At 35.7% G+C, this 13,899-nt stretch overlaps 1 protein-coding gene across 1 annotated transcript in view; it reads left to right on the top strand.

Moving 5' to 3' along the window:
- The window catches only part of Rims1 (regulating synaptic membrane exocytosis 1), a 419,282-nt gene that overhangs the window by 268,883 nt on the left and 136,500 nt on the right, over positions 1-13,899 (top strand). The window contains exons 8-9 of the mRNA XM_051204313.1: positions 10,329-10,396; positions 12,556-12,666. Of these exons, the coding sequence (XP_051060270.1) occupies positions 10,329-10,396; positions 12,556-12,666 (179 nt within the window). The remainder of the gene's footprint in view (positions 1-10,328; positions 10,397-12,555; positions 12,667-13,899) is intronic.

Raw genomic sequence — 13,899 nt, 5'->3', positions numbered from 1 at the left:
GTCTTTGGCCAGCCTTAAGTTAGGTGGCTTTATAAGGTTTGAATACTCTCTGTATGCATTTGTGACTGTTACTTTTTTGTCACGATTACTTTTGCGCTGTGAAACACCAGAATGCCAGCTGAAGGAACATGCCTTTATAAGGCTCACCCTACTTTTGCAGTTCAGCAGACTTTGGCCATTGACCTTGCAGTGCTTTGCACCCCTGTTTTCCTATTTGGAAGTTGTGTGAATATGAACACTTAACAATCTTTTCAAGAGCAATGAGGGTGCATAAAAAACAAATGCTCTCCAAACTTTTCATGCCTTCACTTGCCAGCCAAGGAAACGTCAGCTTAAAAGTACAGGTCCTCTTATACATCTAAAAACTCCTTGCTTCCTTTCCCGGCTCACACACAAAAGGTCAGGAGAGTCAAATTAATATGTGATAAAATTAAAAGAAGTAGAAAGATAAGGAAAAAGGTTTTTTGGGAAGGGCTCTGGCTTCGAAATACCTTTTTCTGCATGTTCTTGAGTGGACTCATTCTTTGCGTGTTGTAGCTTAGTAACACATCTTCAGATGCATCAATCAGTCTCTCGTGCATTTCCACTTGTTATGTCTGCTCATAACATTCATCTGTACCCCACCCACTGCCCACCTTGCCAGGCAAGGGAGCCATCTCCCTCCTTTCCATTCATGTCTTCAGAGGCAGAGGCAGGGAGGATTCAGTTCGACACTCTGAATGGTGTTTGGATTGAGCAGCCTAGGTCCAGACAAACACTAGCCATTTCCTTTATCGAAAAGATTCTTCTAGAATGCCTTTTGTATTGTTGCAATGCTTCAACTGTGAACATGTCCAGCACTACAGTGTCTTAAGCCTCTGGCTAACACACAGTCCCCAAACAATGAAAACAAATAAACCCCAATTTTTTCCACAGGGGATCCTGGCTGGTTATTCCGAGGCTTTGCACGTCACAACCTGTTCTCCCAGGTGAATGGAATGCTCAGTGTCAGTGAGGAAGCCTGGTCAGTTGGAAAGTTGCAGTGCAATATTTTCCTCCTGGGTTTAGCACTTCCCAAAATCTGATGTATTGAGAGTTGCTGTGATAGAAAAAAAAAAGTTCCCTAAGACTGTCATTATGTGATTTTCCCAGTACACCCCATTATTCAATATTTAGATTCCTGTGGAGTGATTTTTAAGACATTACATCTCATGCTATATTTCCAGGTAAAATTGTTCATCTCTAAACCATTATGCAAGGAATGCTTTTTGTTCCATAATCAATGACCTTGGCAAATTTTTCTCAGACACCTTTTATTATCATTTCCAATCATATGTTACAGATTGATTGAAAATCGTGAGCAAATTTACTTCATAAAACTAAGTCATGGTGTTGTGTGTCTGTGCATGTGTGTGTGTGTGTGTGTGTGTGTGTGTGTGTGTGTGTGTGTGTGTTTGTGCATATATGAGTATGTCTTTTAGTTTTATTGTTGAAAGAGTTCCAGAATTTTAATTGATCAACTTTTGCTAAGACCTACAGCATCAGGGCAGAGCAGAGACAAAGGGTAAGGGCTCCTTGAGCATCATGGCCTTCAGGGGGTATATCTGGATGTTGAAACACCCTCTAGTATAAAAAAAAAAATCTAAGTTTATGTAAATTAGTATTTCTTTGAATAGCAGAAAACACAAAATAAATAACTTTGTTTAATCTCTCAAATAAATGTTATTAATTTCTCAAAATCTACCAGTATTTAAAATAAATCTCCAGTGCTTTCTCATTGCCTCATCAAGAGATGACTCTGTGTTACACGTTGAAGTCTTCCATGACTATGGGGGCAGGGTGGTGGTGCTCACACACACTTGTGCGAGTGTGTAAGTATGCAAGTGGAGGCCAGAGGTCAATGTCGCAAGTCTTCTTAGGCACATTGCACCTTATTTTGAGCCTTGGCATTTTCACGGAGCTTATTGATTCAGCAAGATGGACTAACTGATGAGCTTCAGGGACCTATTTTCATCTCTCCATCACTGGGAGTACCGATGAACATTGCTGTGGTGTCTGTGTATTGGGGATAGAAACTTAGGTCCTCGTATTTACATGGCACACACTACCACCTGAAGTGTCTCCCGGGGCACTTAAATGATTGTCTTCTTAACACTTAATTCTGTTATTGATTAGATAATATCGCTGGGCATTTCATTTAAAAAGGGCGCTTATGCACTTAGGTAGCCTAAAACTTTACTGAGTACAAGAAAATGTATTTGATACCTAATAGCTGCACTACGTAACATTCAAGATATAATTAAAACTATTGAAATATTGTCAGCCATCTATAGTAATAATGTTTTATAATTTTTATAAGCAGAAGGATCCTGACATTTTTCTAAGGTGCATATATTTCAGAAAGTTGGTATCTTCTTCCCTATAAATCTCATTCCCAACACTGATTTTGTATTTTCAACCCTATTTATGCAACTATTATGTAATTAAACTTTAATTCTAAATTTTTGGAAATTGACAATGATAATTTAATTAGTCTCACACTCTTGACACATTTTATGTGAAAAGTAATTTATACCTGATTAATAGTGTTTATAAAGATGAATGGAGATTATCAAGATCATGTACCCAGTATTCACGGTTAGGTGTAGAATCATAGGTTCTTCACATGCATTTTTTTTTTTTTTTGGTTTGGTTTTTCTTTTCTTTTCTTTTTTTTTCTGTGAAAGAGTTGCTCTTTTTAAGCTTTGTATAAAAAGTAGAAATTCCATAAGATAAAAAATGTAAATAGATAAACAAAAGGTAATGAAAGTCAGTGCTTATTCTAGGTCTTAAACTGTGAGGCAGAAAACTACTATTATAACAGTTTAGTTTTCATGGGTAGGTAAAAATTGACTTGACAGGGAATGACTGCTGGTATAAAAATTAGGAAAAATGTTTATAGGTATGGTTTTATTTTAATGAAAGTGAATTTATGTTGGTATTTTATAAACTCTGATGTCAATGATCTCCTTTTACCTCCTAAAGAACAGCAGATAATCCAGTGTTCATCATTAGCCTGGGTCAGATTTCAGCTGGGATGTTTGATTCTGAGTTCCCTTTAAGTGTTTTTCAGACTTAGAGAGAGCATGATGCTGAGATCCTTCCCAATCCCCCTTAAAACACCAAACAGTTACTAAAACAAGGAAGGGATGTGTTTAAATAAATGTATTAACTTATTATTATCCTTGGACCAGTTTCTGAACCCCCTTTCTATGCTCTAAAAGAATTACAAAGCAGAGTTGCACCTCAGGCCCTCAGACAAATATTTGATCACTGTCTAAAGGCTGTTTGGCTTTGGAGAATCTATGAAGCGTAAATAATTTCTGAATCTAAATACCAAATTTGACACCCCATTAGAGTAATAATTAGTAATTGATTCACTTATTTGCATAATCATACTAATTGCTAAACTAATTAAATATTGAGTTTATATTCTATTGGGGAATAATAGTGTCCTTGGTTTGAAGACAAAAAGAGATTAAAGGGGAATTTAGAAAGTGTCATTTTTGCTTTTTAAAATCAGGTTATTAGCTTATGAAAACATCATACCTGTTTATTTTATTGCAACTTGGTGAGTTTGGAGATGCATATTCCCTGTGAGACTGTGACCAACATGAGTGCTGTGAACATGCCCACCTTCTCCAACTCTCTTTCTGCATGCTGTGAGACATGTATTTAAGATCTAACCCGTAAGCGGTTTTTTAGTATGCACTTCAGTGCTGTAAACTCTCTTGGATGTTGAACAGTAGATCGCCTTGCCCCCCCCCCCAGTTCTGGGAAGTCATCACATTACTCTCTGCTTCTGTGTGTGTCTATATTTGACATGCGGAATGATATACCATGCGGCTATCTTCCTGTGCCTGGCTTCTTTCACTTAATATAATGTCCTCTTGTGTCCATCCATGTTTGGTCCACAATAGCAGGCCTTCTACTTTGAAAGAGTTAACATTTTATTATGTGCTTATAAGCCATTGTCTTTACTCCTTAACCTGTCTGGACATAGGTTGTCTCTGTGTACTGGTATGGTAACCAATTTGATTATGTGTATGAGAGTGTAGGTTTTTATTTATTTAAGATCCCGATTCATATTTTGGCTATATACCCTAACGTGTTCTTGGGATTCCTCATTATTCTTTTAGATAGTAACTTCTTCACCAATATGTACTCCTGTCGGTACATAACAGGTGCTAATATATCCTCCATAGTCTCAACATTGTTCTTAAAAAATAGAGAGCCATTTTAACAGGGAGAGCTGAGCTTAATTTTTTTTTTAATTTATATTTCTCTGGTGACTTCCATCAAATAGTGAGAATAGTGCTGCTCTGATAAGAAAATATAACTATGTCTTTAAATCATGAGTCGACATTGACAGATAATTCAGAAATGAGATTGCTGAATTATTAGGAATTGCTAGTTGTAGAATTTGTTTGCTTTGATTTATGGGTTTTTTGGTTTGTTTGTTTTTAGAATTTCGTGTATGGATACTGTATTGGTATAATTTCTATTCCTCTTCCAATCCCATGTCCCACAAAATTCATGACTTCTTTAATAATCATGGTTGTACTTATGTACATATGTATATCTAATATAGCCTGCTGAGTCCATTCATTACTTGTAGTTTTTTTTTTTCTCTTTGCTCTTACTCTTTTGGCTTTGGGGGATCCACAACCCAGATCCCAAATAAATCACATACAGAGAGACCTTTTCTTACTTATAAATGCCTGGCCCTAGCCTGGCTTGTTTCTAGCCAGCTTTGCTTAAGTTATCTCATCTGTTTTTGCCTCTGGCCTTCTTTTTTTCTTACTCCATTGCCAGTTGTGTGGCTGGGTGACTGGCCCCTTGCTTCTGTTGCTCCTCCTCTTCTTCCAGATTTCTCCTTCTATTTATACTCTCTGCCTGCCAGCCACACCCATTCTTTCTGTTGCCTCATTATAGGCCATTCTGCTCTTTAATAGGCAAAGAATCACAGCTTCACAGAGTTAAACAAACGCAGCATAAACATAAACAACATATCATTACATATTTAAACAAATTTTCCAGAGCATATATGATATTCTCTTAAAATAATATTCTACAACTACTGAAGTTTCTAACTATGTATGTTTAGGGATGACCGTATGGACTGGATAATTTATCATGGGGCTCATTCCTGGGAAAGAGTGTATCTCCATCTCTGAAAAGCCACTGATTGCCTCTGGGTCTTCACCTAGGGATGGGACTTGTGTGCTTTTTCCCATAGACCTTAAATGTCAACTGGTATTGTCATTTATACAGATCCTGTTTAGGCAGCCATACCGTTCAGATGTCAGCTCCCTGTGTATATAGACACTACTGCTCAGTAGACCTGGTCCTGTCGCTCTTACAATCTTTGTGTTCCCTCTTCTGTGATGGTCTCCAAGCCTTAGGTGTACAAGTTGTGTTGTAGATGTTATCAGTTGGGTCTGGGCACCCATCATCATTTGTTCTCCGCATTTTTGACTAGTTGTAGATTCTGTGACAGTCTTGTACCCAACGAAAAAGAAGCTTTGTTGGTAAAGGTAAAAGATACACTTTCCTGTGGATATAAGAATGGGTATGGAATTTCTAATATGTCACTTAAAGCTTGTTCTAACAAAACACCAAATGACTGGAGGTAATGCAATTCTTCTACGCAAGGATATGACCATAAGTGCATATGTATGTATATACGTGTATGCATGCACATGTACATATGGTGCATCTACTTGTTCTGATTGACTGAATCTACATTGGGTTTTAAGTTACTTATCATTGAAGAGGTTCATGCTATAAACACCAATAGTTTGAATAAGCTTCTGACTCTGCCTCAAGTCTAGAGTTCATGAACACAAACTTTTGAGATTTTGTGTAGTGCATCAAAGCTGCCATGAAGTTTGAATGAAATTATACCAAAAAGTATTTGAGGATTGATATTTCTACTTTCTTAAGAACTTAGACAAGCTGTCATGAAAAACAGTAATTAAATCATAACAGAATTGCTAATATTATTATAGTATTGTATAATTATAAAATAGTCTGTATTTTACAGATTGTACACTTAGTGATTATACTTAACAATGCGCATTCTCATTTTCTTATGAGTCCTATAAAGTATTTTTCTTACAATTAACTGTTAAATGAAATTGAGGACTTTGCTTTATAACAAAATACTGGAAATTTATTATATAGTATCACTAGTCTAATTTGGAAGGGGGTACTTTCCCACTTTAGGAAACCTTCTAAAATATAAGTCAACTACCTGGAGTGGTATTTTCACACCTTAATTTGTAGTTTCTGTCTTTAAATTCCTGTCTATAAAATTAATTTCATCAAACAACTGTCCCATAAAACATTCAAACATTTTATCATCATATAGCCATAAATGACCTCTCCTCATGCAGTGGCTGAGACACTTGGTTTGGAGAAGTCTTTCTTTTCCTTATATAAGTTAACAATCCATTCTTATCCCCAAATTGCAACTGAGTATATATGACACACACACATTCAGAAAACAAATTTGGCTGAATATTTTACTTCTGTCCTGTGCTATACTTAAATAGTTTACCTATACCTAACTTTCTTGATGTAACACATTTTTAATAAAAGAATAAGCAAAATATGAAACAATTTAAGGGATTTTGGTCTGTTTACATGTTATGTATGACAGTCACATTAATCTATTTATGAAGAATGGTTTGTTTCTTGAGATGGAAAACACAGTTATAAACATGTATTTGGAATCATGCAGAGTTACTGAGGATCAGTAAAATTTGTATGGTCTGCTATAATAATTCATTCTGATGATGTGAGACTATGCTTTGTATGTATTCTTGAGATGAACATGAAATTAACCTTCCCTAATACTTCACTAGTACACGCCTTTGTACTTTTACTTACATAATTTTTTCTTTAATACTTTCACAGTATGTATATATTCAACTTGGGCAAGTATATAGCACAAATTATTAAATAAATACTAAATGAATGAGAAGTATGGTTTTTAAAAATAATTTTAATATACATACCCAATCAAGCATTCTATTTGGAACATATTTATATCTAATTTTATTGGAATCCATTGTGCTTTCCCACAAGAAATTGAAACTACAAAATTTGGAATCATAAAAGTACATCCTAATCATACTGAATTATTTTAATTCTATTTATATAAGTTTCACATGCAACATAAATTATATGTATATTTTCTATGCTTAAAATATTTTTCCATCTTTTACTTTTGCTTTCACTTTATCCAACAACAATTCTCCCTTCTCCCCTCAACCCACATCCCCTTCCCTTCTCCCTCTCACTCACTTCCCCCCTTACCTACCCCCAATCCACTCCTCCTCATGGTAAAACTCCCATGTGGAGTCAACATAGGCTGGCAAAATAGGTTAGGGCAGGGCCCGGCCCCTCTCATGCATTAAGACTGAGCATGGCATCCCACCATAGGGAATGGGCTCCAACAAACTAGCTCATGTACCAGGATTGTAATGTGGACCTACTGCCAGGGACCCCTCTTATAGTCCAAAGCTTAACAACTGTCTCCCACATATGGAAAGCCTAGTTTGGTTCCCTGGAGTCTCCACAATTGGAGGTCTAGAGTTCATGAATTTACACCAGCTTGGTTTAGTGTGTCTTTATAGATTTCAGCTTTATTGTGTATTGAAAATGCATTGTGTATGAAAATTCTTGCAGTGAAATCTTTGTGCTTACTATCTAAAGACCATATTAAAATCAGCCTGATTTTCCCTAGAAATGGGAAATGTCCCATAAAATAAGCTAAGAAATATAAAATGGCTTTGAGCATAGCTATATGGATTTTGGCTGCCAACCAATATAATTTATGGTTCTATATTAATGATAATAGTGAATTAGGTATTTGAGAGGTGAATATACAGTCAAATGTTTGTATGTATTCTACCAGCAAATTCATTGAATGTATCATCATTTTAAAGCTCTTCAACCCAGCAATCAATATCTTTAATCATCCACTAGTAAGCATAGAAAATATTTTTATCAGGAAGTAGTTTTTTTTAATATTTTGGGAGCAAGTTTTGTTGGAATTTTCTTAACCATCAATAACGGAAATGTAAATTACAAGGACAAATTGTAACATTTAAAAATTCAGCATCTCACAAACCCCATAATTATATGGGTAGAAAAAAAAAACAGATATAAAATTATTTGTTTTTTGTTACTTTTGCAAAGTTTTTAGAAAAATGGTGCAGTTTGATGCATGATCACAAAACATGTTTAGAATTCAAAGAGTTTTGGTATATTCTAAAGTAAAAAAAATTGCATGGTACAGTTACATCTTAATTTTCTAGTACTATTTAGTACATATCTGCAATACCATGTATCATCAAAGATTGCCAAAATGCATGTTTATAAAATCTGTAGCATTCACATAGAATAAGAGCTAGATAGGAATTGCTAGGCAGGCAAAGTCTTGTTTAGATAAATATCTGTCGATTGACTCTACCTACTACTTATGTGAAATACACAAGTAACTTATCTAACCTCTTATTTAAGAAGTTTTCTCCAAATAGCTTGTAGATAATAGAAAGCCAGTGATTAAAAGGGGTGTTTTCATAATTTGAGGAGTGTCCTTGTTGAATTTTACCCAAAACATCAGTTTTTTTTTTTTTTTTAGTCCTTTGCATTTGAGGACACTTTGCACAGAAATAGTCACTGCATATGAGTGTTTAGACTTATTTAGGAAAAGAGTGGCCAGAATAAAGCCAAGGCAATACAAGTGGAAGGGGCGGGCAGAGATCTTACCAGTGCAGAGATTTCTTAAAGTTGCAAACACATCAACGACTAAATTTTCCTGACAGAGTCTAAGCACTTCTGCGAATTTAAGTCTTAAAAGTTGGGTGAGAGATTAACAGCTTGGCGGGGCTTCTTACTAAAGATATGGGACTTGGGGAGAAACACTTATTAATAGCAATAACCATTTTTGTGAATAAATACTTGTGTTAGTATTTCACTATTCATGCTATATTTTGTTTTCTGAAAGGGACTGAAGATTGAAAATAAGCATGGGAAGTTCTACACACAGTAAATACAAAATACAAAAGTCCTTACTTTTGAAATTCATTATTATTTTTAAAATTGTGAAACCATTTCCACAACTGGAGGTGTTCTGTAGACAAGTTAGAAATTCATAAACTTTGATATTGGACCCTGTGCTTTCAAATACATGATTTTTGAGAGAGGTGTGGATCCCAGGTGAAGTGATATTTTAATATAATACTTCTTTATTGTCTCATTTCTAACATTAATACCTGTTCAGAATCTACCATCATCCCTATGAATATTTAAATGATAGTTTAATATTTATTGTAATGTTTATAACTTTTTTACCAACTCAACGGTGTGTAAAAGAAACCTGTAGAAAACACTGAATTGGAAACTACAGACTTCATACATTTTAGAAATTATGTGTATTTCATTTCTCCAATTCCCATATCTCTCATACCCAACAACAATAAAAATATTTTTATTGCTAAAATGAAAGTATAAGCCAAATGTGTTTTCCAGTAGTAGCTGTGTGTTTCTGGATATTTTATTCTCTTTGGAGATCCATTGAGTTAACCTGGTATATAAAATACATGAAGGACATTTGTTTCTGACTTCTTAAAATGTTGTTTTTGCGGGTCTTTTATTTTATACAAATACTGAAAACATTGCTCTTTCCTTTAACATTTTCTTTTCCTCTGAATTTTTTTGATGTTGTTGTCAAAGTAAAGATTAAAATATTTTCATTAAAATTAGAATAGATATTAAAGTAGATTCATGTGCATAGTGCTACACTGAAAACAATGCCATTTGCATGCATCTTTTTGATAAGTTATTCTTGGTAGTTTATCGTGAAGTATTAGGTATGTACATCATGTAATTTAATGAAGGATGATATATAACACCACATGACTTTAAACAATCAGGATGTTTCACAGGTGAGTTAGGGAGAGCTTAAATTTTAACATTTCTCTGCTAGTGGCTAAATTTTTTGCCACTAGATGGCAGGCTGTTGCCTGCTATGGAGTCTGTTAGGGCAGGGCGGGCAGGGAGGGAAAACCTTGTTTGTGGCTTTCACTCTTTTGTGTCAGTGTTTATGTATGACTGGTGTGCAGAGGATAGCTCTTGTTCACCCATTTCTGTGATGCAAGCCTTAACCTTTACCAACGGTGTATCAGTCTGGAGTGTGGAATCCCAGGATTGTAATACCCTAAACACTTACTTCCTGGGCGTTAAGATGTAACGCTGAAATGTTCCACTTGAACCACTTCCCCTTCTTTCCTGCACAGGTGATTTGGATTATTACTGGTTGGATCCTGCGACATGGCATAGCCGGGAAACGTCTCCTATTAGTTCGGTAAGCTTTCTCAAAGCATATACAGTTTATGATTCATCTGTGGCATTCATTATCTTCTGTTATGTAATCAATAATCATCTTTCTGGATCTCATACACATTTTATTACAGCCATTATTAATTTAGTTTGAAAGGATCACTTTAAAGAAAAAAAGGATTACCTTTGAGTAATCTCAGAGCTCTGCCAGCATCTGCCTCCCAAGCGCTGGGATTAAAGGCATATGCTGTACTCTCCTGGCATCGGCATCATGAAATTATTTTTAAATGAAGAGAACTTAAAAAAAAAATAGATTCTCAAGAAGTCTGATGGTATTTTTGTCCACACGGAAAATGACTTTTCTCAATAATAACATTGTCATATACTTACAGTAAATAGACTGTATTTAGATGTTAAGATTAAGATCATCGTGGGATCAAAGTTGGATAACAGTGCTGCTTACACTGTTTAATTTATTAAAGCCAAACTATTAATTTTGTTATTTAAAACAGAGTGGAATTCCTGACTGTGCCAGATAGACAAGTCCACTCCTATAATAATGGTTAACTAGTACGATGGCACTTAGTTTAAATTTGAGATCATGCATTAATGTACTGTCCACAGCTGAAACTCTATGCTCAGTTTTCCATTTCATGGAATTTGTAACATTTCTTCAGAGATAATGCTTACACAAATGAGAAGTGAGGAGAAAATCCCTGTTCAGATTCTGCATTAGCTGGGGTAGCATGTCTTCTCTTCTGTAGCTACAGAAGCATGTCACTGGGGTGAGGAATTAATTTGGCCTCTTCTCATTGGAATATTTTATAGACCATTGAGCATTGTTGGAAAATTTCATTTACTCAGTACACACACACACACACACACTCAAACACACACACACACACACACACACACACACACACAAAATTCACATGTACCCAGTACACAAATATGCAAATATACACACCCAGAGGCATAACAAACACAGAGAAAAAGGACCATACACAACATATAAATATATACACACAAACACATGATTAATATCCATTGCACTGGATATGGTAGGTTTTAGCTGTTGGGCCACACAACTGTTTAACCTAGTTTAATTTGTGATGTTTATACTCCAGATGAATATATTTTATGTTGAGTTTTCCTTTCCGTTGTGCAGAATAATAGTTTTCAGTGTTAGATTTGCATTCTTGCATATGGTTCTTTGATCCCATTCCTATCTCTAACCACCTTCCATTTCTGTACCCCTTTCTCTCCATCTTTCTGAATAGCTCCACATTCTACCCGCACACCGCCTTTATTATTTTCTCTAAAGCTCTTGTGTGGGAGAACACACATCAAAAATCATTCCAGAATGACTCCATTATATGTGAATAAGGCTGAAATATTCTAGGTACTCCTTGACTTATTATACAACAAGGCTACCTCCTGCTTAACTCATTGTTTACTGAAAATGATGGGCTGAATGGTGGCTCAGCACTAAATTCACTTGTCAGGAAGCATGGAGACCTGACTTTGATCCCCAGAACCTACTCTGTGAAACAGGAGACTCAAATCCTGTAAGTTGTTCTCTGACCACCACCATGGCATGTGTGCTTCCCCACAATAATGCAGTAAAAGTAAAATACACTAGTTGAAATGGGCTTCACACACCTGTTCTAGTTAATCCATCGCTTTGCAACACAGTACATTGAGGGTGCTGGTTGCTTACTAATTGCATGACTTTTAGACCCAAGACTCCATGCAATTGCCCAGCATCCTTACAAAAGTGCACATAACAAACAGACCACAACCTGATAAAAGTTAGGATCCAGTGTGGTAGCTGCTGAATGGTAATACCTTTATACAGTTGTAAAGTAAAATTAGATTGTAAGGTAAGCCAATGCAATTCAAGAGCTAGATCCTCTATATAGTATATAGTCACCAGTATACTATCACCATTAATAACTCAAGTGTGGTTGGTGTTCTGTGTAGAACAGACATATTATTAAAATTAGGTAGTTACATGTCAGAGCCATTTTTGAGAGCATTCTTTTTGCAAATAAATTACTAGTCTAACTGAAAATAAAGAATTCCCAGTCTAGTGTCTTTCAGCCATCCCCAAATCACACCATGCTACAACCGCTGATTCTTTAGCTACAGAAAGTAAACTTTTTAAACTTTATGTTTTAATAGCATCCTGTAACTTGGCAGCCATCGAAAGAGGGAGACCGATTAATTGGCCGTGTTATTCTTAACAAAAGAACAACCATGCCCAAAGAATCAGGTGCATTATTGGGTCTGAAAGTAAGTATAATGCCTCCTATTTGGTAACATGCAGTACAGACAGCATCCATGAAGTTTGCAACAATTAGTTTTAAATATTTTTCTCTCGTTCCCAAAGTAAATTCTACCCAGAGACTACAGTTTTGCTTATGTGTTAAGGAGAAGCGAAGTATAGGTAGGGAAATGTTTTCTAATAACTAATGCTTCCAGTAGTGTTTGAAGTATAAAATGTTGCTTTTAAACACACTTACTGTTTGTATTCTGATCAAAATAAGGACATGTTAGATGCACAGAGACACTTCTATTTTATAGGACAGTCTATAGAACCTGCATGTCTTGCATTATGTGTATCCAGACATCTGTGTTAAGTCACATGATTTTGCTGAAAGTTTACTAACTACATATTCAAAGACTTTGCTTTAAATACTGTTGCTGTTGCATGTGGCTTCTTGAGAACTTTAGGCTATTAATTTAGGAGCTCAGTTTAGCTCATCTGTTGAGCCCTTGCCTGGCATACACGAAAGCTCTGAATTCAGACCAAAGTACAGCCTAACAAAAATTAGTTCAGGAGCTTGTTTACATTTTGTTGATTAGTCTAAATTACTCTTGCTGAGAAATGATTCTGGTAGCCTGTATTAATAATTTCTACAAATTTCGACGAACTGTTCACAGCTCTCACCATTCGGTGTTATAATTTCACCTCCCTCCTCCACTCCTCTTTAATTGTGTGTATTTGGGATCCTTGGATATTCTAAATTTGAGCCTAGAGTTTACTTTTTTTTCCAAATATATTGAATTTAGGTAGAATGGAAAGTGTTGCATGTTTAACAATATAATTCAGGCTTGAGATCCAAGTTTTCATAGTTAGGTAGGGAAAACGACATTGTCCAGATGTGTTGTTGTGGATGTGCTGAAGCTGTGATACTTGTACACACTGTCATCTTTTGCACAGTAGGAGCTCACTTCCCCCAGGTGGCCTTTGCTTGGGTGGAATCTGTAGTCTGTATAAACTCAGGTCCACTGTATTCTACCACAGTTATAGAAAGGGGAACAAGACTTGGTATGGGCAGTGGTGTATATCTTTATCCAAATAAGCCAATTTACATGGTAGGCATGATATGGAAGACTGACTCAGTGCACACAGCACCAATTACTTGAGGAATAACCATGAACAGGGAATTTTACTCCTATCTTCTAAATGTACATTATCACGGGCCCTTGTGATTGTACAGTGTAAAAAGTCAGTACATTAAC

This window comes from Phodopus roborovskii, unplaced genomic scaffold (genome assembly GCF_943737965.1).
Source record: "Phodopus roborovskii unplaced genomic scaffold, PHOROB, whole genome shotgun sequence".
NCBI classification, from domain to species: domain Eukaryota; kingdom Metazoa; phylum Chordata; class Mammalia; order Rodentia; family Cricetidae; genus Phodopus; species Phodopus roborovskii.
This window is presented reverse-complemented; position numbering and strand designations above follow the sequence as displayed.